This window comes from Toxotes jaculatrix, chromosome 18, assembly GCF_017976425.1.
Source record: "Toxotes jaculatrix isolate fToxJac2 chromosome 18, fToxJac2.pri, whole genome shotgun sequence".
NCBI lineage: Eukaryota > Metazoa > Chordata > Actinopteri > Toxotidae > Toxotes > Toxotes jaculatrix.
Window position 1 is genome coordinate 10,326,136 of NC_054411.1, and position 24,183 is coordinate 10,350,318.

General features: G+C 44.1%; 1 protein-coding gene across 1 annotated transcript; it reads right to left on the reverse strand.

The window, feature by feature from the left end:
- LOC121198635 (dynein assembly factor 5, axonemal-like) lies at nt 1–23,767 on the reverse strand. Its single transcript, XM_041062899.1, has 13 exons — nt 23,212–23,767; nt 21,257–21,441; nt 20,930–21,054; nt 20,598–20,716; nt 18,325–18,557; nt 17,750–17,974; nt 13,328–13,471; nt 11,628–11,796; nt 8,817–8,964; nt 5,792–5,942; nt 3,943–4,099; nt 3,616–3,807; nt 1–574 (listed from the first exon to the last, which is right to left on the reverse strand). Exons 1-13 carry the CDS (start codon nt 23,747–23,749, stop codon nt 420–422), a joined length of 2,541 nt encoding a protein of 846 aa, XP_040918833.1. The 5' UTR covers nt 23,750–23,767; the 3' UTR covers nt 1–419.
- Between the last annotated feature and the right edge of the window lie 416 nt (nt 23,768–24,183).

Sequence of the window (24,183 nt, forward strand, 5' to 3'; positions counted from 1 at the left end):
TTAAAAGATTAAGATTTATTAAAAAATAACCCACACTTTTATTTTGAAGACAGCTCATCAACTAAAGACTCAGCACCATCTGGAGGCTGGGGTGTTGAGAGTTTGGGTACAGGAATGTGCTAAAAGATCTCATGAGGGTTTCATTAAAATATGTAAACTCGACCACAGGGAATCAAACATCCATTTGTCTTCATTAAAACCAAACGTCAGAACCAAAGTAATAAAATGCAACAGATGCAGAACAAAAAAAGATCCCAGAACACATGGCAAAGGAGACATTCTGCATTAGAGGACATACTGAAAAGTTCAAATTCAGTCCCCTGAAAGAGTCAAAACACCACTGAATTTAAGGACAGTAGCTGGATAAACACTGAGTTTTATTTTAAGTTGAACAGTCTTTGTTTTGTTTGTGTTTCATGTCACTCAGGACAGTCTCCTGTAGACTCCATGGGCAGTGAGCTGATGTGCTGGAGCAGCTGGTCGCAGTAGAGCGGGCTCCGCTGTTTGTCTCTCACAGCCTCCACCTCCCTCTTCAGAAGTGCCGGGTGGACCGAGCTGCCTTTCTTCAGGATCTCTGGACATGCACACAGACAGAAAACGGACAGGAGTCAGTCAGTAACTCATTGTATGAGACGGATACAGTCAAATACAGGGGAATATTCAAGGTCCTAACAATGAACACCTTCCATGAAAAAGTAGTAGCTGAAGTATTTGATGTTACTTGTTCTTTTCTTAAGTACTGGAGTTATGTTAGTAATGTGGTAGTAGTTATATTCCACCATTGAGTGAGACTTAAAATCTTCTTGTAGATGTGATGTGATCTTCCACGTATTCCTGAATGCATATGAATAACCACTGTGCATGTTAGTTTCAGATACTCTGGAACAGGAAAATCAAACTTCAGTACTTCACTAAATCTAACCTGGGGTAAAGTCAGATACTGATTTGATGTCAGTGTCGAATAGAGGCCAGAACACCAGCAGATGGCAGTGATGAACTATATTATCCGCTCTGCCACTCAAATATTCAAGTGCCCTTTTCTTCCACTGGGAGGCGATATTTCTCTTTTCAAATCCTTTCCTCCTCCATCGTTCCCACACCATCTGCTGATTTTCAGGGGTATATAGAATTACTTAAAATTGCTGTCAGTGGATAAATGCTTCGGAAACCACAATGAAAAAGTGCTGTTCCAGTGGTGACACGCCGTCACTCTGGATGAGTTAGCTCATGTAAACTCATCATCTGATACCTGCCTTTGTTCTTCAAGGAGATTGAGGGGATTTTTAGCTTTTGTGTATACTCTACTCAGCTAGGATGGAGGACGAGGGGGGGTGGTGCTGTGAATTAAAGGAGAACAATGATGACTTGTGAGAAGTGAGTTATACTCGTGCCAACAGTCTGTGTGATTGAGCAGATAGCAGCCGTGCTGCCAGGATGGTGGGATTATCAGGGTGGAGGACTCAAGGAGTGATAGAAGGAGGGATGGGTGGGGGTTTGGGGGGTGGGTGGCGTTGCTGTCCGTCATGCTGTCGGGACATGCTGCATGCATCAGGCCACTTCACAGATATGTGTTTGAAATCCAAGAAGCATAAGAATGGGATCAACTATTAAAGGAACAAAGAGAAGAAGAGATAGAAGAAAGAGAGCGGGGAGGGGGGGAAAAAAGAAAGCTTTAAACAGAGCCATGAGGAATGCTTCCACATTTGTGGTGCAGGCGGTTATGGGTGCTGTCAGATACAGACCATCACTCAGTGAGATATGAGGTCATCTCATTTCACAAAGAGACTCTGAGCTGTCTACCAGTCTATTGTATCTCATGGGGATCACAGTTTGAAAAACCGGCCTTCACACAAATGGCTGTTGCCAGCCAATTATGTGTAAAGGATAAGGAAATATGCATTTGGTCTCGTGAGCATTTACAGCAGCAGGACAGTGTATGTGAGACTAACTCAGAATAAACTACAGTGTCACCCATTGCAGCAGTGTAGCTCAGTGATGGGTTTTTTTTAATAGTCTTTGGATAACAAGCGGAATAAGCTATGTCAGGCTTTGGCTACGACCAGACTGATACTTTAACTGGTATCAGCTTTGGTGCGTAAAAAAATTGCCAGAGCGCCAGTTAAAGAGAAATCATCGCAGCACAGCCACCATAGCTTGAAACAGCAAAGAAATTGGCCAAAATTTGTTCCTTTCATGTTCAAACTTTAACATACTGTATAACAGTATAGTTTTTCAAAGAGATTCCTTAAAATGCACAGATGTACAGTATGTGGGCGAAGGCCGGTTCATAAAGTTGATTTACATGAGTTACTCTGCCTTCTGCAGTCAAGGTTACAGACACTCGATAATCAATGGCAACAACAAAAATGCTTATCGTCCTTGGAAGTCTTTCAAAAGCAGTCTGGCAGAGCTAGAATTCACGGTATGGAAGCTATTGCTGTATGTGGTGAGTGTGTGAAAGTCTTCTCCTCTCTGTCTCGCTGTATGAAAATGAGAGATCCAGTGGTGAGGCCCCTCATCGCTGGCTAAGGCATCAGTGCTCACCTGCGTCCTGTCAGAAGTAATGACAGCTAACATCCATGAGAGTGGGAGAGAGTGAAAGTCCAGAAGAGCTGGGTCTCCGTTACGCACTTCAGGAGAACCCACTCAGACTTTCCACTGACACATGAATGAAACACAGCCGTGAAGCTACAGGCCGTCACATAAAGCACTGGGTATGAGAGGAGGAAGAGAGACGGGCAGATAAAAGACGGAGGGATTTAGGCGGGATGGGTGTGAGGACAGATCTGAAAAAGGGGGGGGGGGTTGTTCCCATGTGGTTTTCATTAGTTGGGACTGTTGTTAGGGTGGGATCCTGGGTGTAGAAGCAGATATTTGGAGGGGGATTTATACAGATATTAGGGCGGACATATTAACCTGTGAAGTGTCTCACACAGGTGGTTGCTTATCGTTATCTGGATCTTGTGTTTCTCTCTTTAGGGCCACCTCAAGGCCTAGCCCTGAGAGGGCTTTCTCTGGCAGGGGGAACTGAGCTGCTCCTGGTGATGAATTGCGTGGAAAGGAAGGATAATGGAGAGCTTTTGAAATAAGGAGAAGGGGAATCTGTTGGCAATGTGCCAGTACAATAATGTAGTCCCTCTATGAGCTGTCTCAGACACAGCAGGCCGGTCTGCAGATCATCACTGCCTCACGCTCACCATTATCATCTTTGCTATCAGCTAAATATGTTTATCAGATCATTTTGGCCGTAAGGTCCATTTCACATCAGTCAGATAGAGTATGTGTACATGAGAACTTTTCACATTATGGATCCTATTATGCTGTAATTATTCTTTCTTCATTCTTATCAGTGGTATCAAGGACTGTCAAAAATTCATTACAGGTCAACAAGAAAAAAGTTTGCTGTATGTTGTAAAGAGTTATGGTTATGGTAAATCTTTAAACAGTAATATTTTTGTCTGCTTTTTCAAGGATCCGGTCTAATTGTTCATTTTTGCACCCATTTCAGCAGAACATTATCAGGACATGTGCACATTTCCCCTCACCATTAACTGTCTATCAACACTCTATCCTCAGGTCTGCGCTTGCTGGTTCAAACACCCCACCCAGTCTCACCGAGCACTTGGTCCTGCACCGAGGCATTGGGATCATCCATGTGCAGGAGGAGCTGCTGGAAGAGGAGCTGCAGGTGAGGAGCGCAGAGTTCTGGGTTGTAGTCTTTAGAAAGGCTGGACAGCCACTGCCCCAGGGCCTGCAGAGCCACGCCGCGCACCTCCTCGCTGCTGTCGTCCAGGCGTTTCAGCAGCTCTGTGGAGGAAATGTTTCCCCATGCATCAGTTAAAGCTAGAACTGGGAATTACTTGCTGTGCGTTCATGTGAACGTCAGTGTGAGCTGTGACAGAGTGTAGTGCATTCACTTCTGTGTGTACGTTCGTTATTTACCGGGGTACATCTTGTTGTGGGCCTCTGGGTGCAGACTGGTTCCGATGAGTCTGAGAATGGTAGATACAGAGCGACAAGCAAACAGTCTAGCCATCTGTGAGTCCTCTTCCAGGGCTGACAAAACCAGGGGACTCAGCTTCTCCTCCAGACACAGCAGCTGCACCAAGAAAAGACAGAGACAAGCAACCTCAGCTTTTTAATGTTAAATGACAAGACCTGTTTTATACAGTTCCTCACTAAAGGAGAAACCTGGTTTGTAGTTTACAAATTATATTTTAAAAACTGTGTTTATGTGTAGAAAAGTTTGTCACTTTCTCATGTAAATTTCCACAATGGCAAAGAATGTAGGCTACACCTCTATTAGAAGTTGTGGACTTGAAATGTCCTGGAGTGACTGCTTTGAGGCTGCCTTGTCAGGACTATTTACTTTAATTTCCAAAAACACTTTTCTTCAATTATATGTGCTGACTTCTGTCTTTTTCTTTTTTTTTTTTTAACCCAAGTGAAATATCACATGAAGCATGGCAGATTAACATCAGGTCCGGATCAGTTTGTACAGACACACGGGCATGGAGCCCGTCTTCAGAAGTCCAGTGAAGACCAGTGTTTTCATCATACCAACAGATGAGAAACAGAGGAAATGGACAAACAAGGTGAGGCTGAAAGCCACGAGCCAAAGGCCAAGAGGTGATGGCTAAAACCTCTGTCATCCCGTCTGTTTGCTATCGAAACCACGAAGGCGAAACAGTAAAAAAAAAAAAAAAAAAAGAAAAGGAGCGAGGGGAGAGGGAGGGAAGGAGACAGAAAGAGGAGGAAAATTTGGCAGAGAAGTGATCCGGCATTACATCAGTGACAATGTGACGATGCCAAGTGTAACTGGAGCTGTTAATTGTTTTCACAGGGAGTAGCGAGGAAACAATGTCCTTCTAAATGAAAGGATGTTTGATTTGCCCGTGGAAATACACACATAACCTTACGTTGTACCGGTCAGGACATGCTGTTTATTTCATCTGAACTGTAACCAAATTTCTAACCCAAGAGCTGATAGTAACACTGTCTTTTTTTAGTCACCACTTTTACGTGTTTTTTCTATTCTTGTGAGGACATTTGGGGGCCATTTGATAGGAAAAGTTTGATCACACACCTACACCCACACACCCACACCCAAGCTCACATTGTCCCCCAGCTGTTTGCTTTGCCTCGAAGTTAAAGACGTGTGAATGGAGGAGGTGTGTCAGCCAGTTTCAACTGGTCACTCAGCACACGCAAGGGCAAACACAGCCAGATGTGTGTGTGTGTGTGTGTGAGCGAGCATACTGTAACTGGGCACATGCTCCGACAGGCAGGTGCAAGGGCATGTCCCAGTGATAGTTCCTACATATAACAAGGGCCCAGAACACTGCAAGCATTGTTCCTCAGGGACAAAGGTATGTGAACCCGCTTGCCCCCACGTACACCTGCTACCTGCTGTGGCCAACTCTTTCAGCCAAGGAGAGAAAGATGGCGGATGATAAATTTTCCTAAACGGCCAAGAGGGACAGTCTATTTTGTTGTGAAATGGATAAAACAGAGAATTTGAAGTAAATGTCAACTCCTGATGGATTAGAAGAATGCACTACCACATCTTTTCCTTTACAGCTGAGTCAATAAAAAGCGTTTCTGCAGAGTGGAGATCGGCAGTTCATACAACTGGAGGAGGTTCACATCCGGTGTTTGCTTCCAATGCTTACGAGTCCCTTTTGCACAGGTGGAAATAGATGTAACCAGTGTGTCACATGTGCCTTTGTGCATGCAGATGTATTTGTAGATGTCATCTCTGCAGAGTTGGTGTGTGTGTGTGTCTGTGTACTTGTCCAGGTGTGATGGCCCCTCCATGCAGCAGGGCCAACAGACAGCTGAGGGCTGAGGTGCGGACGGCAGCAGCAGTGCGGCCTGCGTGCCAGACCAGGTTAGGAAGCAGGACGTCACACAGGAACCTCTCGGACTCATCACAGAAATGCCTGGAAGAATAAAGATATTAAGATTATGGAGACGCAACAGGAGCAGAGAAACGCATTGCTATTGCTTCATGTGGCAACTACCAAGCCACTCTGAGGGTAAGTGGATAATAATGATCATTGAATTCATAAGCAACTGCAACACAGTGTCTATGCTAAAGTCATTTTACATGCTGGCTTAGGCCCTCTGACATCTTCTCACTCGCTACCAGAGTCTGCACTGGTCTGCCTGTTCAGCTGGTGTCACAATAAACTTGTCATGTTATTTGATAAAGTGCGCTGTAACATCTCAGTGCCAGCAGGGGGAGACTGTGTGCCACTAACACCGATCAGGCAGAGCGAGCTGCTGTGTTAGCTCAGTCTCTTCATCTTGAGACATGTGAGGTGTTGAAAGCTCATCATGAATGACGCCAGAAGATGGAAAGACATATTTCCACATTACAGGGAAGTTGGCCAAGGGAAAGAAGACTAGGATTTTACCTTTCACTTGGATGTCTGTGCACGCACACACACACAAACACACACGAAGTGCCAGGGAATTTTGACTGTACATCTCATGGGTCTCTACACAGTGGAGCTGTCTGTGCTCCTGTGATGCTCACAAAGCAGCTGCAGAGCAAACAACTTTCTCTCAAGCAACTCTGTCTGTCATCAAGCAGGACTGGGACATAATTCAATAATATCAGATTTCAGAAAAATGATAAATCATTTTATGATTTATCATGTACTTGTTCTACCTAATTATGTTGTCAAAAAAACAGATTCAAATTAAATTAGTTTTTTCTTAAGTTTATGTTTGATGAAATTGGTCTCATGTTTTGCATAATACTGGAATATATTTAACTGCTTTTTCATTTTCTCTTGTTTCATGTTATTAATGATAGGTGTTAAAGAAAATCTGTAGAACCTAGAAAATTCCTGAAAGAGGGCAAACCGCATTTGGAATTAGAGGAAGATCCCACCCAGAGCAGAAGTTTTTTTATTGTTGTTCCACGTCTTTATGTCTTGAGAGCTGAAATTAAGACTAAAGCCAGATGCCTTTTGACGTTCACACATGCATGAAAACGCACACTTTTATCTCACTTGTATGTGGCGCATGAGTTTGGCCTGCCACATCCAGGGAAAAAAAGAATGAACTTTCATTTCTCACACATCACATTCAATTAAATGTCACATCCAGCTTTTTAATCACAGTTCACAAATCCACATGAAACAAAAACATTATGTGTGTGTGTGTGTGTGTGTGTGTGTGTGGATGAAAGGCACTAACATGCACACAAACATACTTTCCCTCTCTGCTTGTTCTGTAGTGGAGCTGTCATTATGTCATTTTGGTTGTAGTACAAAGAGAAGAGGTTTTCTTTATGACTATCATTGTCCTCTTGATGACATATAGCATGTGTGTGTGGGCCACAATCTGCTGAGCAAAGGATCAGGCCATAAATCATGAATGAAGAGATGAGATGAGTATGAATGGAAATATTATGGCAGACCGCACAGCCCCACATAGTGTAAGTTAAGCATTTGTTCGAAACCTTTTGAAGGTGTAACATGATTTCTGTCTCCTGATGGTTCTGTGATTACCAGAGATACAGCTCAGGAATGAGAGACGCAGTTTGCAGCACAGGTGGCCACGCTGTGAGTGGGGAAGAGACACAGGCTTCTTTTGTCTAACATGCACATTTATAGATAAAATAATCTGATGAAAGCTGAAAGCAAAGTTCCAGTTTCTACGTTTTTGGCAAAGGTGGCAGAATATTTTGGCTTACGAACACTTCCTGTTGTTTATGCAACATAATTTCGCTGACAGGGACATTAGTTTGTCTTGTATTCTTTACACTGTTGCCAGGTTCAGGCCAAAGGCACTTTCATCATCTTCCCATTCAAAGATTAGCAGTTTATCCTTGCGTATTATCCAATGAAAATGCCTGCCGACCTGTAGAGACCCTTTGGCTGCGGGGTTAGGGTTAGTGACACACTGCACAGATGTCTCTATGGCAACCCCATGAACAAGGTTTGTCTTTCTGATCGACAGGAGCAGCTGCTGTGATCACTGGAACCCGGGATGGGCCTCAGGCTTAATGCATTCCCTCAGATTAGAGCTCAGAGCCTGGTCTGAAGGCTGCACAGCTGAGGACTCGGAGCGGACCCTGGAGGGTGGAGCGAGGGGGGGGGGGGGCACCACAGAGAGGAAGAAACTACAAACAGGAGCTCCTCTCTGGGTGTCAGACATCCCTGCTATCCCACCTCAGGCAATAATCATTTAAATTACTGACGAGAGATTCAGACAGCATGTGCCGTTGTCTTCCTCAGGCATGCTGGGAGGTTAATTTGAGGTACTCTATATGATATTCCCTAAGAGACTATTTCAAGTCTAGTGGGACCCCTTACACTCTACGACTCCCTACAGTCATTTTTGGATTACCGTTAACTGTATCACGCCTGAATGTAACCCTATCATCGACCACATGACTGCCTGAATAAACCTCAGGTCCAAAAGAAGCTGAGAGGGTTTTAATGGCCTTGTGGAAATACACCATTGTGTGTGTTTCTAATTATGGTCCCTTGTGGGTGCGGCACTAATTTGCAGGTTAATGTGCAGCAAAGCCTAAAGAAATCACAAGCTGTGATAATAATGATGACTTGGAAAACTCAGACTAGACAAACCCAAACAACTGAGTGTAACATCATGCAGTGATGAGAGGGTGGAAAATTAACCTGCGATTCAGCATGTTGTGTATGTCTTTGTTCAGTGCAAAACACGTGGGATTCTTACTAAACTACTAAAGAAACATTTCCTGTCTTAATTTGTTTCATAAGCTACCTTGCTCTGTGTGTATTCCTATGTGAATGTGTGTGTGTGTGTGTCTCTCTCACCCCTGGGAATCCAGTGTGTTGGCTGCATCCAGTAGCAACTTTGCGAGCATGGTGAAGACGCTCAGTCTCATCTCTGGGTCTTTGTCTGGTTGGAGGCAGCACCGAAGCAGGGGCATCAACTGGCTCAAAAACTCTCCCATCACTGGACCTGTACGTACACACATGAACGCACACACACACACACACATACACGCATGCTTGTTATGATACTATTGTGATAGCTTATTGAACCTAATGAGTTCCCAGCTCCACAAAGCAGCTTTGGATCTTTGGTATCACTTTGTAAGAGTTGGAACCTGAATTCTATATTTAAACTACGCTCTCCCTGCTCAAATCAACAGTCAACTGGCTTCAATTCATTCTGTAACTACTCATTTTCAGCCTAACCATTAAATACTAAACCTATCCTTAAAAACCTTACTGTGTTTTTCAAGAGAGAAGACGCCTTTTATTGCGCCTTAATTTCTTTCTTTGTCAGGACCAACTGTCGAGTGACAAAGAAGTCCACACACACTTAGGACCTTTTTTGTGTGAAGCACTGACCAGACGGCTTGTGTTATTGAGACCTTATTGAACTGGTGAGACAGTGACACAGAGCACTGAGGAAATGAGACATAAAAAGGTCTTTGTGTGACAGAGCATTTCTGTAAGTTCCTATTACAGGAAAATGAGAAACTTACAGCGCAAGTATTCCCAGTTACACTGATGCCCACACACACACCCACCAACAGTCTGACTGCATGTTTACAGAGCTATATATAGCAATCTGTGTGTGTGTGTAACGAGTGATAAGTGTCCATGCTCTGTTTGGACTCAATTGTACAGACGTGAGAGGAGACAGGGGAAATCCTGCAACTGCCCGAGGGTGGTGGCCAACGTCATTAAGAGATATGGGAAAACAGAGAGAGTGAGAGAGGAAAGAGAGACCTACTTCATCCAGTGGGAATGTGTGAATCAAAGGGTGTGTCATTTAATCAGGGGTGTTAGAGGAGACGTCTGCAGGTTGTCTCACAGTGACTATGGATATGACAAGGCAGCAATAGGAGATTTCACTGCACTAATACGCAAACACTGCTCACAAAGACTGTGAACATGCATCCGTCTTTGAGCAAGGCACTAATACCCACCATAGAGAGAGAGAGGGAGGGAGACTGTGCCAGCCTGCACACAAAGGATCAGACATTCTCACACCAGCTGAAGAACAAAAGACTGTGAGGAGGATATGAGAGGGCAGTAATTTTTTCTGTCTCCAGCAAACACAGATGGAGTGTGAGAAGGGCTGATGAGCAAGCAAAATGACCAATTCTCAGTTGTCATATGAACTACCGTCAATTGTTCAGCAGAGGGCTGATCTCCCTGAATCATGTGCACATCAAACAAAATGGCCACACGCTGTCTGTTTTGCTGCCAGTAATAAAGTCCTTGGGTCGTGTTAATAGACCATAGATCACATCTGCAGGAATAAAACCTAGGCAGACTTAGAGCTGAATTCAACATGCGCAAATAAAACACACACAGACACACATGCTGACACACACACTGAGCTTCAAAGTGGCCTTGATCCAGGGGAAGGTCAAGAGCAGGCGGCTGTGGTGCTGTTTGATGTAGTGACCTGCACGGGGATCACTGAGTGGACTAAGAATGGACTGGTCAGTTAGCCGTGGGAGTGTGTGTGAGTGTGTGTGTGTGTGAGTGATTGTGAGGATTAGAGGGGTACCCAATCGCCCAGTCAATTAGAAAGAGAGGGGAGGGAGGGAGGGAGAAAGAGATGGAGATGAAAGTGTGGCACAGGGAGCTGCTGATGATGGAGGATTATATGGCATGGGGGGAGGTAATAAAGTGAAGTCTCAGCACTAAAGCTAGGGTCACAGCTTTTTAACCCACTGCACCATACCCACACAAGCACAGACTAACCCCTGAGACTGAGACACACTGACTGACTTGAACAGAGGGGGAGACAGGGATTTGCAGAAGTCAGTAAGCCAACTGGTGCTAATGACAGCCCTCTTATTTTCTGTGTGGGTGCGTCTGACCACGACCCTCTCTGCTTGGGTAACGAAAAATAATGAAAACGTTTTCCACCATGCTTCTGAGTGAGGGTCACTGAAGGGCATGCATTTTGGACAACACAATGGAACAGCACACATCCGCCAGTGCATGAAGCAATAAATCTCACAGAATTTAACCTTAAACATCTGACAGCCCTCACATCTGTCAAGTAGCGCTGACACTTGGTCCAACCAGCACTAACACACATGTCCAACTTTTGTTGTCTTTGTACCTTTGTTTACCACAGGAGCAGCGTGGGACTATATGAAAACACGGATGAGGAGGATGCTTCTTGCTGATTTTGTGAGTGCAACTGCTTTTAATTTTAATTTTAATAAACCTTAGGCTTCTGTGCATGGCAGACTTTGGGTTGCTCTTTTTCTGGTGCTGGTTTAGATGTACCATGGTGATGGATCATGTGCAGACAGGACAAACACGTAACACATGTCTGAACAAGTTCAGGAAAGAATGGCTTCACCAACCACACCATGGAGTAATGTTTAATAAAACATTATAAGATATTATAAGATTATAGCCTCAACAACATGCTGAGGAGAAATGGAGCCAAAGAGCATTTTCAGATTGATGACTAATGCAGTGATTTTCTCATCATTAACTAGAAATTTGACTGGCCAATCTCTAAAAAAAAAAAAAAACCTCACTGTATTTCTTTGACCATTATTGTGTCTCTGCACATGCAAACCTCAGCACCTGTGGTATAATTTGGCAACGTTTTGTGCACATTCAGGCTTCACTTCTCACCTGATTGTATGACTATGATATGCAGTTGGAGTCTCTGTGGGGAGTAACTGGACCAGGTGTTGACAGAGGCAGACAGCCAGTCCAGCAGCTGGCCCATATGTTGTCTATAAAGATCCATCACTGAGTCCAGGTCCTGCACCTTACACAAACACTGTACACTCTCCAAGGCCTGAGAGAGAGAGAGAGAGAGAGAGAGAGAGAGAGAGAGAGAGAGAGAGAGAGAGAGAGAGAGAGCGAGAGAGAGAGAGACAGGTAGAATTTCAATTTTTACTTGAAATCATAAAGAATTTAGTCTTTATGATTAAAAAAAAGGACATAGATACAGAAAGTCAAAGAATATCGGGTTGGAGAAAGACTAAATGAAGCGTCAACGAGAGTAAATGATAACAGAGCTGATTCTGTTCAAGCTGAACAGTTACAGCTGTTTTCTTGTCATTTCAGGAATTCTTCAGGTCACGCTCACATGGGAGGTGCACAACCATCACGTGAAACCATGGGAAGAACAGCACTGCAGACATGACAAGGTCTCACACATAAAACCACTTAGCAACAAAAACCCCAACAGATACACAGGATGTCACAAAGGCACAGGAACCGACAGAAACACACATGCACGCACAGACACACACCAATAAAGCTGAGCAGAGAGGAAAGGGCAGGAATGAGAGATAGGAGAGTAAATTATTAGGCCAGGGTAACAGACCTTTAGGGCACTTCATAGTTCCCTTCATAGTCCCTAAGGGATGGACAGGGACAGAGACAATGTCTGAGTCACAGACTGGCCTCTTTAGAAGAGAGCTAGACAACCCTGAGATGTCCACTGATGGGAAAGACGTGCCCCCTTTCTGGGAAAACAAGTTTGACTTTTCCCTCTGCATCCGGGAATGCCCAAGGCCATTCTCACCCTCCCTCTCTTTCTTAATCCATTCCTTCCCATCTCTTCTCTGACACTGCTCCCTGTCTGAACATACACACACATGCAGACAGACGTAAACACACGCACACACTGGTGGCCCATGTGGTGTCTGGTAAGCATTGGTGCCAATTCCTTCCCGCTCTTCTCCCTGTCATTAGCCTCCTACGGCGACAAGAAGTTAGGCGACACACTGGTCTCAGACACTACTGGCTTCACTTGTCACCGTTCTTGTTTGTCCCCTTTGCATTTGGAGGCTGACCACAGCATGAAAGCTTCTTAGTTAGATGTCAGTCTGTTTTTGTGACCTGAGGGGGCGTTATGGGGCCACAAATGGGGTTAGGCTGATGACACACCTGCTAGGAAACACAGCTCATGTCTCCCTATCTGTTTTTTTCCTCTATTTCTGTCTGTCTTTCTGTTTCTCCATTTTTCACCCGCCTCCTTTCACTCAGGTCTGGATTTAAAGTTCCACTCCAAAGGTGCAATTTCAGCTCCCCTTGGCTAAGTGGGTAATTATACTGTTAGCCATGCCCACTTTGAACCTGTACAAATGCTTACATTCCTCGAATAGCTCCCTTGCTTCATAAAACCTGCTTACCTTTCTAATAAAAAGGGATGGAAAAAAGAAAATTGAAGGTAGAAAGAGGGTTAAGAGGAGAATTGAAGGATGACGCAGATGAGGTAACACAGAGGTTTGCCCATGGTGATCAAAGTAATGGCAGAGCAGCAGAGAGGATGAATATGGGGTTGTATCTCCATGCTGCTGCAGCTTATGTGTTCTCACCTTTTCACTGAGAGTTGTTTCAGTGGAGAGGCTCTGGACAGTGACCAGCACCTGCAGCAGCTGCAAGCTGACTGAGCCACAGTCTGACTCACACTGACACAGCAGCACATCCACACAGGCCAACAACTGCTCCAAGTACATAACCTGGGAAAGAGAGAGGGAAAGAGAGAAAAAGAGAGAAAAGAGAGAGAGAGAGAGAGAGAGAGAGAGAGAGAGAGAGAGAGAGAGAGAGAGAGAGGAAGAAGTATTGTGACATTGTCTTGTCTGGTTTGTAGCAGATGTGAATCCCGTGAGAAGGCTTCAGTTTGTCAGTTCACTGTGTCTTTCGATGAACCCCACAGCACTTGAGTCCTCACAATTCCCTTTTTCTGTCTGCACACCATCTCTTTAACCTACTCCTCAGTAACTATAAGTGGCAATGTCACTTTTTAACCAAATAACTGCTTCCTAATTGGGGCAAGTGAATTTTTTGATTTCATTAAAAAAAAAAAAGAAAAAAAAAAAACCTGTGAGTGATCCATAAGACACAATAACTCAGAATGAGAACTTTGTTTCCATGTCAGAGAATGAACGTGTGTGTGAGATTGCTGTCACTTGTCAGCCGGTGTTGTGGTGAGCTCATGTTTAGACAAAGGCTCAGGCTAATTTCCATGCCATCACTGGGATCATGGCCTCTTTTCCTGTTTTCTCGTGGCCTGTCATTATGGTTGGCTGGGGGGCTGTAGTGTGTGTGTGTGTGAGAGCAAGAAATGTACACCCACCCATAGCTAAACATTTTCTCCCTCACTCAAACAGAATAGCCTCTCAGATACCACAAACCAGAGCTCTGTCACTAGGGGGCGCACTATCTTTTCCCAAATTTGAGTAGCTATTGTACAGCACAGCTTGGCATTTGGTCTGGAAGAAAAACAAGTGTTAAGCCAAGTAAAGATGCTCAGAGCATTAAAAAAGCCAGGATTTGTGAGAAGGAAGGGGAGCTAAGGGACTTCCAGTTTGCGAGACACATGAGCAAATGTTTTTATTTTGCAACAGAGTGTTAAGCACACAGTGGAAAAAAAAAGCTTGTTACGGGTATCTTGAGTCCAGGGTGTTAGTTAAGTGTGTAAACACATTTTGCTGAGGCAGTCAGAGGCTAAACTAAACTTCCAATCAGCCCTGAACAACCACGATTTGCCCTCATTCCTTCAGCTGACAAGACTCATGATACTTATGCTGGCTCACAGCAGTGTGTTCATTCCGTACTTGTGTCAACATAGGAGCTCAAAGGAGGCAGTCGTAGAAAAAAACAAACAGTGGCAGACGCACCCATTAGAATACATAAGGACACACATAATATACATGGGCAGAAAACAACCATTAGGACTGGCCGAGAGAGAGGAAGAGGGAGAGCGGAAAAAGTGGTGCGGTGTAATGACTAGGTGGACACCTGGAGCCAGGCAAGATACACCTGGTTTCAATGGCTTGGGCACGCTCCAGGGGCCTCATTACACAGTGTGTGTGAATCAGTCCACCACTGGATACATCAATTACACACACACACGCGTGTGACTCCACTTTAAGGAGCCATTGCAGGCAATAGGTTCCTATCCAGTGGGGAGCCCCCCCCCCACCCCCCGGCTACTGATGTTGCTAAGGCAACAGGAAAACAAACACTGGCAGTGGATGTGATGCCGACCCCTTGCAGATAGGTAAAGTTTGCTCTCCTGCCTTTTTTCATCTGTCGTTCAATAGAGCAGTGAGCAGTATGCAGCTGTCATTCATGACAAAGGGCAGGCATGCAGGAGACATGCTGATGTATGGAGCTGTGTTTGCGTATTCAGCAGAATACCGGCCGTTGTGATATTGTGAAGTTTGTCCATATGCAGACCAAATGAAAAGAGACGGAGCCTTCTTTCCTTACCACTCTCCTGCTGATCTCTTTTTCTGGGCTACTGTAGGTCAGACCCTTTTTACAGAGTTTCACCAAGACAGCATGATGACTGTTAACAAGCCTGGCTGTAAATATGCCTGCTAGTTAACTGTCAAGCTCCATCTTTATGCCATTCTTCCTCTTTCTCACCACTATCTTTACTCATTTATATCAGCCCCGCAGATATTAGGATGCCTGTGTCACCATGGCAGCTCACAACACAGCGACGCTGTGTAAGGCGTGTGTGTGTGATGGTGGGGGTTTGTTAATCCTCTGTGGAATACCCCTTTAAAAAGAAGCCCATATGTGATTCATAAGCAAACACCCCTGTATAAACTACACAGGGTACCTCAGAAGACAGTGGCTTCTCTAACCACTGGCTTGCCTTTCATTTTTCCTCAGGCCCTTGACATCATCTTCAATTTATAACCAATATTTTTATTTTTTGCCGAGCATCTGTCATTTATTTTTGTAAGCTGTCTTTTTCCCAACTGAAATAAAGAAAAGAAAACAGGGACTTGAAAGAGTCAGTGAGGTTAAATCGTGCAGAAGCATCATATATCAGCTTCCAAATCTTCAGCTTGTTCCCTGAACGCCCCACTGAGTCTCACAGTTCCCCCTGCCTCTGTTCACTTTGAAGATTATTTATATTTCATTTCTTAACAGGCTTCATTTTGTCCAAGTCAAACTTCACTTTTTTCTCTTTCTCTGCCTCTGGTTGAAGTGGCAAATAACTCTCTCGAGCTGGATCCAAGCACATACTTTTAAAGTTGTTGTGATGCCTTATTTTAAAAAAGTAAAATTAAATTAAAAGGTTACTGAGTCTGCTATTTGTATGTCTTCACTATTCGGGTTTCTGCAGATAATTAAACCACTATCAAATACAAGTAAAAGAGCCCCATGTGAAGTATCTGAAAACTAACCAACACTTTGGATTGAACAACTGTGCGATAAGAACACAAAGCTCTGGGTCAGCATTTCACCACAGAGAGAAAGAGGGATGCAGGTGCTCCTGTCTCCAGTGGTGTTATTTACAGCGACACAGTGATCTGGCCCTGCTCCCTGCTATGAACCCTGTCTGTTGTCGAAGAATGTTGCAGGTGCTGTGTCTGGGTGAGCTCTTGAATCACAACGCCCTATGTTTTGCCCTCAGAAACAGAGACAGAGAGAATGACAGAGGGAGATAGATGGAGAAACAGACAGAGAGGAAGCAGAGGTCTGCCTCCATCTGTGCGACAACGTGTGACCATCCCGTCCTGTTAGTTCTTTCTCTGGTTGACCCTGCTGGATAGCGATGAGGGAGGACAGAAGGGGGTCAGCTTCCCTCCCCATTTATCACTGGCCTTGACCAGGAAGGCTTTGAAATTTCAGGGATTCTTTCAATGGCATGGCTGAACCACAGTCCGGTGCTGAGACCTTACACATGGCAATAAAAAAAGGACAAAGACTAAGCACTGCCTTGTCTGCACAGAGGGGTCAGAGCAGCCATGCAGGGGTCACGTGAAATTAGTGGATTTTTGTTATTATTATCCCAGGGAGGAAATTCTTGCTGGCCTCATTGGGAGGGGGGGGTCATGGGTATAGGTGAGTCAGTAGTGCGGCAGGATCAGAAAATAGCTCTCTGCCAGACAACTGTTATTTTGATTCTGAAAGGGAAACATATTTGGTGCAAGAGGAAAGGAAGTGGGGAAGAGTCTGCATCGGGCTCAATGGGATTTTTCCACTGGCAGACTGTTGTTTGCAGAGAAACTACAAAGGCATTTTAGTCATTTCTTCTGCAATGTAAAAAAATAAAATAAAATAAAATAAATAAATAAAGAAGCATTCAACGTTGTGGGAGCACATTTCACAGTTGCGTGTGAGCAGAGAGGCTTTGATCATAGACTTGAAATGTTAGATTTGAAAAACACCATGTGGCCGGACTGTCACTTCAGCAGGGTCGGCATTTTGGAGAATTACTCAACAGCGAACTCACTGAACTCACTGTGTACAGTAGTGCTATTGAAAACTCTTGAAAACTCTTCAACTAAAGCCCTTTTAAGAGATGTGGCATCTTATCACGAAACCTATTTCCATAAGGGACAAATTAGGCAAGAAATATACAGTTTTGCTGCACTGTCACTGCCAAAAATAAGAGCACTAAGGTACACAGAGAGAGTAGAAAACGACCTTCTATGACACTGCCAAGATCACCTAACAGGACTGGAGGAGAAACAGCTGCTGCACACAGATGGGAGGGGGGGCAACCAATGAGGGCTGAGAAAACCTGGCAAACCTGTCATCAAAACAAGCCTGGCTTTAATGCTTTAATATTTTAAACAGCAACTCTTTCCCCTTCCACAGTAAACTTCAGATGTACAAGTACTCCACTGAAGCTACTAAGTTAACAACAGTAGAAGGATGTGGTTGTACTGGGTGTGAATGAGGTAGATACTGGCAAAGGACTGTCATTCACAGGTAAATAAGCTAAAAACAGGTCAACCACAACCAAACCCAAGCTTCCCTCTGCTGACCTGTTGATATTCCTGGCAGACGTCGGGTTGGGCCAGTGTGTTGGCGATCTGTTCGAGATGTGGTTTAAGGAGGGGTTTGGAGCAACCACCCAGCACCGCAGCAAGCACCATGAGGGGAGCCCAGGGGTGGGAGCAAGAGTAGGGGGTTGTCACGTGGTCCAGCAGCAGCTTGAGGAAGACATCAGGAGGGACAAAGGTCCCCAACAGTTTAGCCGCTGCCAGGCACTAAATGTAAGTAAGGAGAGAGAGAGAAAGGAAGAGAGTGAAGAGAGACATGAGGGAGTGTAAAGTTGGACAAGAGCAAGAGGAAGTCCGCTTTTAATCTGCCTCACATCAAAGAACTACACAATCCTGCTACGTAAACAGGTGCTTCCCAAGTCCTTGAGCCCTGCTTGGTCCACTGTAAAATGAAAACAGTGAGACATGCCACTAGAATTGCTGACTCAAAGCTCAACAGATGTGTCCTGAAATCATCCAGACATTTCTTACTGTGCACCACGCATACCACATTTACATTTTCTTTACTTTTTAAAACTGAAGGTCACACACTCTCTACATCCTCTCCTCAAACCCACATTGTTGACCACGTCCCTCTCTGTGTCGGTGCAGGCCCGGTAGAGGGTGGCCAGGAGAGGCTGCAGATGCTGGGTGCTGTGGTCCTCGGCGTGGAGCAGCAGCACCGAGAGCAACTGAGAGGTCCTGACCCGCGTGGGTGCCAACCAGTCGGTTACATCGTGGGTGATGGCTGGCACCAGTCTGCCCAGGTTTCTAATCACCAACTCTCTGCAGCCCAGCCCTGGACGCTCCACTGGAGAAGAAAATGTAGAATATTTAACTTTGCATACTCTTCCACTCTTAGATTTTATTATTTTATTTTATTTTATTCGATTCGATTTTAAGAACTCTCTCTCTCTGCTTCATCTACTTCAACTTTAGTAGGTGAATTACATTGTTTTCCAGAATGACTGTGAACAATTGTCAAGAAATTTGAAAGTCATTGGTTTTCGTTAAATTTTATGAAACCTCAAAATGCAATTTATTTTCTGGCTTGCATCGCTAGTACGTGGTTGATTTATCTGTGTTTTATGGGAACTCTATATTGTAATAAACTATCGGAACACAGCAGAAACAGCATTTATGATAAATATCACTGATTCACGTTTTCAAATGTCTGCTGACTGCACTCATGATCATCGCATTTTCTACCTATACCTTCTTACGATTAAGATTTCCCCACAAGGAACTTGTCAGAGCAAGTGAAACGCATTCTCAAACGACATTTGAAATCTTGACTCCCTCTTTCCCTCCTCTTTCTCTCTCTTTCTTTCCCTGTCCCACCTTATTCTTCCTCTCCTAAAAGGCACACTAATGAGAGAGGAAGCGGGGACTAAAGGAAGACAGAGATAAATCAGAGAAACACACTAGGACAAGACAAAACAAGCCCCTTTATGGTCGTCTCTCACTGTCTGACAGTGACCTCTTCACTCTGGGAGTCCTGGCAGATTTATGATGGCAAGAAAGAGAAAGACAAAGAGGACAAGAGAGAGCCTCTTCCTTTCCTTTCCTTCCCTTTCCCCAGTCACAGCCTGTATTCATCCACATTGTCACATGTTTAGTTGTGGGACACATATATGAACTTTAACCAAAATGCTGAGACACACACACAGACACATAGACACACACACACACCTAGCCTGGCCCCACAGGCAAGCTGTGGTGACCATGTTCAGGTTCACACTCATTCCCAGCCCCAAGGCAGACACTTATCTTTCCAAGCCAGTGCCTGCCCTGAAAACTAAGCTAACATATGAAGCATCATTTTTTACAGTATGTAATAACCTTGGACAGCTATAATAAAAAGAGGAAGATTTAATGCAGCAAGGTGTAGGTGATTACATTTACATTCAAAATTTACATTTGAATTTAACTGGTGCAACAGGTATTTTATTATGCATGGGGAGAGACCAGTGAAGCCGATGCACCTGGACACGTAGCTTTGTTCTGACACTGGAATTCAAACACTGTTTCAACCTTAGATTTCACATAAATTAAAAATCCTTCAACTCAAACAGTCAAAAATATCATCTTACAGGATGTAAGAAAGTCTGAGCTTCTAGTCTGATCTTAAGCTGGATCACAAGGATTTCCGTGCTTGCGTCTGTCTGGACAGTTAAGTCCTTCCGTCACACAGGATCGGCATTTATTTTTTTCCTCACTGCTGTGTTGAAAAATGGCAACAATGGATGCAAACAAGAGCAAGAGGAATCTCTCAAAGCTACTGCCTCATCCTGCACTCTCTTAGCTCTCCTGCAGGGGTGCATACAGTGGGGTTCAAAAATCTTTTGGAAGCCATTGTATGTATGTGTGTGTAAAAAACAGCCACAAACAGCCATGACTTTTGTAGCATTTGTATATGATGCTCAGGTTGGGAAATTACTTCCTTTTTAAAGCAAGTCTGCTCCAAACTTGCTGAGGAAACTGTCTGCTCCCCTGTTTCTCCAAGCACATGGAATAGAGTTTGATGGCACTGATCCTCTCTCTGCAACTGACCCAGTTTACAGTGTGATAGCCAGATCAAATAACTTAGGAGGATAAGCCATTTACCTTTTTGGTAAATACCTGTAGATCACAAAAAATAAGAACAACTCTTAGAACTATATGTGAGTGAATATGCAAATGTAAAATCTAAGTAACAGGGCTGCTGTTGAAAGTCAGAGCTCTTCATCATTCACTCCGTTAAGCGTGGATTCTATCCATCTCTCTACCAAATTACCTATATGTTTGCCTATCTAAATTAAAAATGGAAGAAAGCAGGAAAGAAGCTGATGCTTTGCCAGCTGTGACTGACCTCCTGGTGGGTAGAAGGGGGGCGGGCTGAGGAGAAAGTCCATCTTGTCCTTGATGTCATCCTCATTCTCCTTCTCCCACTGTGCGCCGACCTGTCTCCATAAATCAGCTGCTAGAAGTCTGCAGGAGGGGAGCGGAAACATACAGTATCTTCCCAAACATCAACATTGTCACTGTTGTCAATTTTATGCTCTGTATTCTGTGACCATATGTTATAGATATGTAGATGATCAAACTCCCCCTGACCTGAACCTGAAGAATAGTTTGACATATTAGTGTGGCATGATATATAATGAAGTAAAGGGGACTATAAGACAGTATCCAGTATATTACCTTATTTCTGGGATCTCGTCATTGACGCTGCTCAGCAGGAGTGGGATGAGTTTGTGGAAATAAGAGTATCTGTCTCTCATGTGAAGTAGCCAATTGCCAACAACTGCAGTCACAGCTTTTCTCACCTGGACCACAAGAGAGCAAGAGCAAAAATTTAACATATGCATGTTTCACTGAGAAGGTAAAGCATTGGTTTTCTCACACCCAAGATGGCAAGCTTTGATGCTGAATATGAGCGTGAGCCCTAAGGGTGAATAACTCAATAAGCTGTACATGTAAGGACATACAGTGTGAGTTCTATCAGTGGATTATTAGCCACAACTGAACCTGTGGTGAGTCGTCGAACAGTCTCTGTGCCAGGTGAGAGAGTACGTCATCCACGTTTTTTCCAGTGCCATGCTGAATGACTGCCCCAGTGGCTTCGATGACAGACACTCGTACTCGGGAGTGCTGATGAGCAATTGTCTGCATGAGAGGCTTGACCAGACTCTCAGCCTGCATGTGGAAATGCTCTGAGGAGAAACAGGTGAAATCCAATTCAGTCCACTTGTTTGAAACATTTCTATAGCACTAATATGCTATAGAGCAATAGGATATTGTTTAGTTTTTGTGATTTCAAAGGCTGCATTATAGTCCTGTACTGATTACTTATTTTTTGTTTGACAACAGTGTGTCTTCTGACACCATCTGAAATAAAGAACTCAAAGTTTGTGAATTTATATGACTGTCCATGAAGACCATAAAGAATAATAAAGGGTAGGGGTGGTGAAAAAAAAAATCGTTTTTTTGTGTTTTATTGATTAATCGCGATTATATTATGGACGATTATGAGTTGATTATTAAATTTCCAAAGATCGATTTTCTTTATTTTTATTTTTTATTTTTTTGTAATACACTGCAGTGACTCCTCCAGTTACTGGCTGTCATACAGGATTTAACCGCAAGGCGGAGCTGGCGACTAACAGTCATAAGAAAACGCCCTGTAGCAGAGCCAGCGAGCGAGCTTACCACGCTAGCGAGGCGACAGGCGCGTGGCATGGACGAAGAAAAAACATTAACCGACAAGCAACCACTCCATCCATCTCCATGTGGGCCTTGGTTTTCATGGCAGGAGTTTTAAACACGTCGACAGGACGTATGTTGTCTGCAAACTTTGTCGCACTAAGCTAAAGTACTGTGGTAATACTAGCAACACGATGGCTCCAGGTTCGAACCCCGGTCTGAGCTCTTATGCGCGGAGTTTGCGTGTTCTCCCTGTGCCTGCGTGGGTTTTCTGCGAGTACTCCGGCTTCCTCCCACAATCCCAAAAACATGCACATTAAGTTAAGCGGCTATTTTTACATTGCCCCTAGGTGAGTGTGTGCGTTTTCTGTCTCTGCATGTCGGCCCTGCGCTTGACTGGCGACCACCCCAGGGTGTACCCCACATCTCGCCCGTAGTCAGCGGGGATAGGCTTCAGCTCCGCCGCGGCCCTGACGGATCAAGCGCTATAGAAACGGATGGATGGATGAGGGGCTCACATGTCGCGCTTCCATCCAGAGGAGGCCGCGTAGGCTAAAGACAACCGCCTGAAGCCTGTCATTCCACCGAATCAAGGTACTCTACACGAGGTGACAACAAAACATCTAAAACGAGTTTTAAAAAAATAATTTGAAGTTGCTTTGAGATGTTTCTCAATAGAAGAGAAGTTGAGTAATTCAGTAGCTGATTTTGTTTTTAATGGTGAAATACGTTTATGGTGTATTTTGGGTTATTGTTGTCAAATGGAAACTCAGTCCTATAATCGATTGGTAATCAAATCGAGACCTCGAATTCGTAATCGTAATTTGAATAATTGACAGAAAATGTACAGACTAAAACAGTAACACAGTCCACCTGAGGGGTTGCAAGACTTTCCTCCTTTTTACTTGGGAATTAATGGATAACTTTAACTCGTTTGGCAATTTATAAATGATCCATACAAGACAAATTGACTGACCTTGCGTAATTCATATAGACATTTTGTACTGGTGACAAGTCTGAAGTTGATTGTTTTTGATATTTGTCAAGCCGGGTCACACAAAACGAAAGAGTTGAGGACCACTAGACTGAATGATTAACTGAAAAATCAACCGACAGGTTAATCGCTAAAGTTTTTTTCTTTCTTTTTTCACATTGAGGAGCAATGGAAGGCCAGTGGATTCTAATGATAACTAGAGTTCAAGCTTTTATTTTAGACGGTGTCTGCGTGCCTCGAAACCATGGCAACCGACTTCATCAACAACAGAAAACCCTTCACCAACCTGGCACACACTTCGAAAACTTTACTGTGCAGCTGCAGCTTTCTCTTTTGACATCTGGGAAAGGGTCGACGATGGTTCTCTGCAGTATGTTGATCATTTCGTTCAAATACGGCGCTAAATGCTTCCCGCACACCTCCATTGTCAGACTCAGCATCTCAACGGCCAACAGCCGAAGCTCCTCCGCCGGCTCCAGGATCTCTTTCTCCCCAAGCCTCTGCGCTAGGCAGGGCATGAGATAAGGAAGCGACTCCTCCGGTTTGGGGACACAACGAATAAACTCTGTTATCACCGCTATTGCGGTTTCTCTGCATCTTTCCATCGGATCTGACAGGCATCTGAGGAGAGGCTTGAGGAGGACAGAGAAAACCTCCTGTAAGACGCTGCTGGAAAGTCCTTTATCTACAGTTTCTTTCTTGATTTGCTCAAGAGCCCTCTTTCTCGTAGCCTTATTGTCCTCGTTTAGACAGTTTAAGTGTCGGGCGAGTCCTCTCAAAACTTCTGAGGCAGCATGCTCGTCTCCTGTCGCCATCGCTGCCATCTTGACTGTCGTTATGGCAACCAGGAAATGCACGACAAACAAACGGCTGCTTTACGATAGCTTTCGATTCAAAAACTCAAACTTTATTCGCATTCACAAGCACACCTTTTTCAGGCCTGAAGCTTTCTTGTATCAAAGTCTAACTTTACTTTTCCTCTTATGTATATTTGTGTTTTTATTTTGTATTTTTTGTATTTTTATTTAATCAGCCCTGTGTTTTATGTGAGTGTAAAATAATGAAATTGAATCTTTCTGTAAAGCACTTCGTACTCATTAGTGTTGACAAAACAGAATCAAACAGTTATTGTTTCAGTTGATATTGTGGTTAAATGTACACATTCCTTCACTTTTAAGATTCGCGTTTTGTCAAATACAGGTAAACTACTGACAACACATGACAAATTTGAGTCTTGGTAGTAGGTTATTCTGGGATA

What these genes read in the sequence shown, in the direction of transcription:
- LOC121198635 (XM_041062899.1), bottom strand. Translation starts at nt 23,749, where the DNA reads ATGGCAGCGATGGCGACAGGAGACGAGCATGCTGCCTCAGAAGTTTTG. An exon ending in AACACACTGGATTCCCAGGG is followed by an intron (nt 5,943 to 8,816) that starts GTGAGAGAGACA and finishes TTATTCTTCCAG; the next exon opens with GCATTTCTGTGATGAGTCCG. An exon ending in GGGCCATCACACCTGGACAA is followed by an intron (nt 4,100 to 5,791) that starts GTACACAGACAC and finishes TTCTTGGTGCAG; the next exon opens with CTGCTGTGTCTGGAGGAGAA.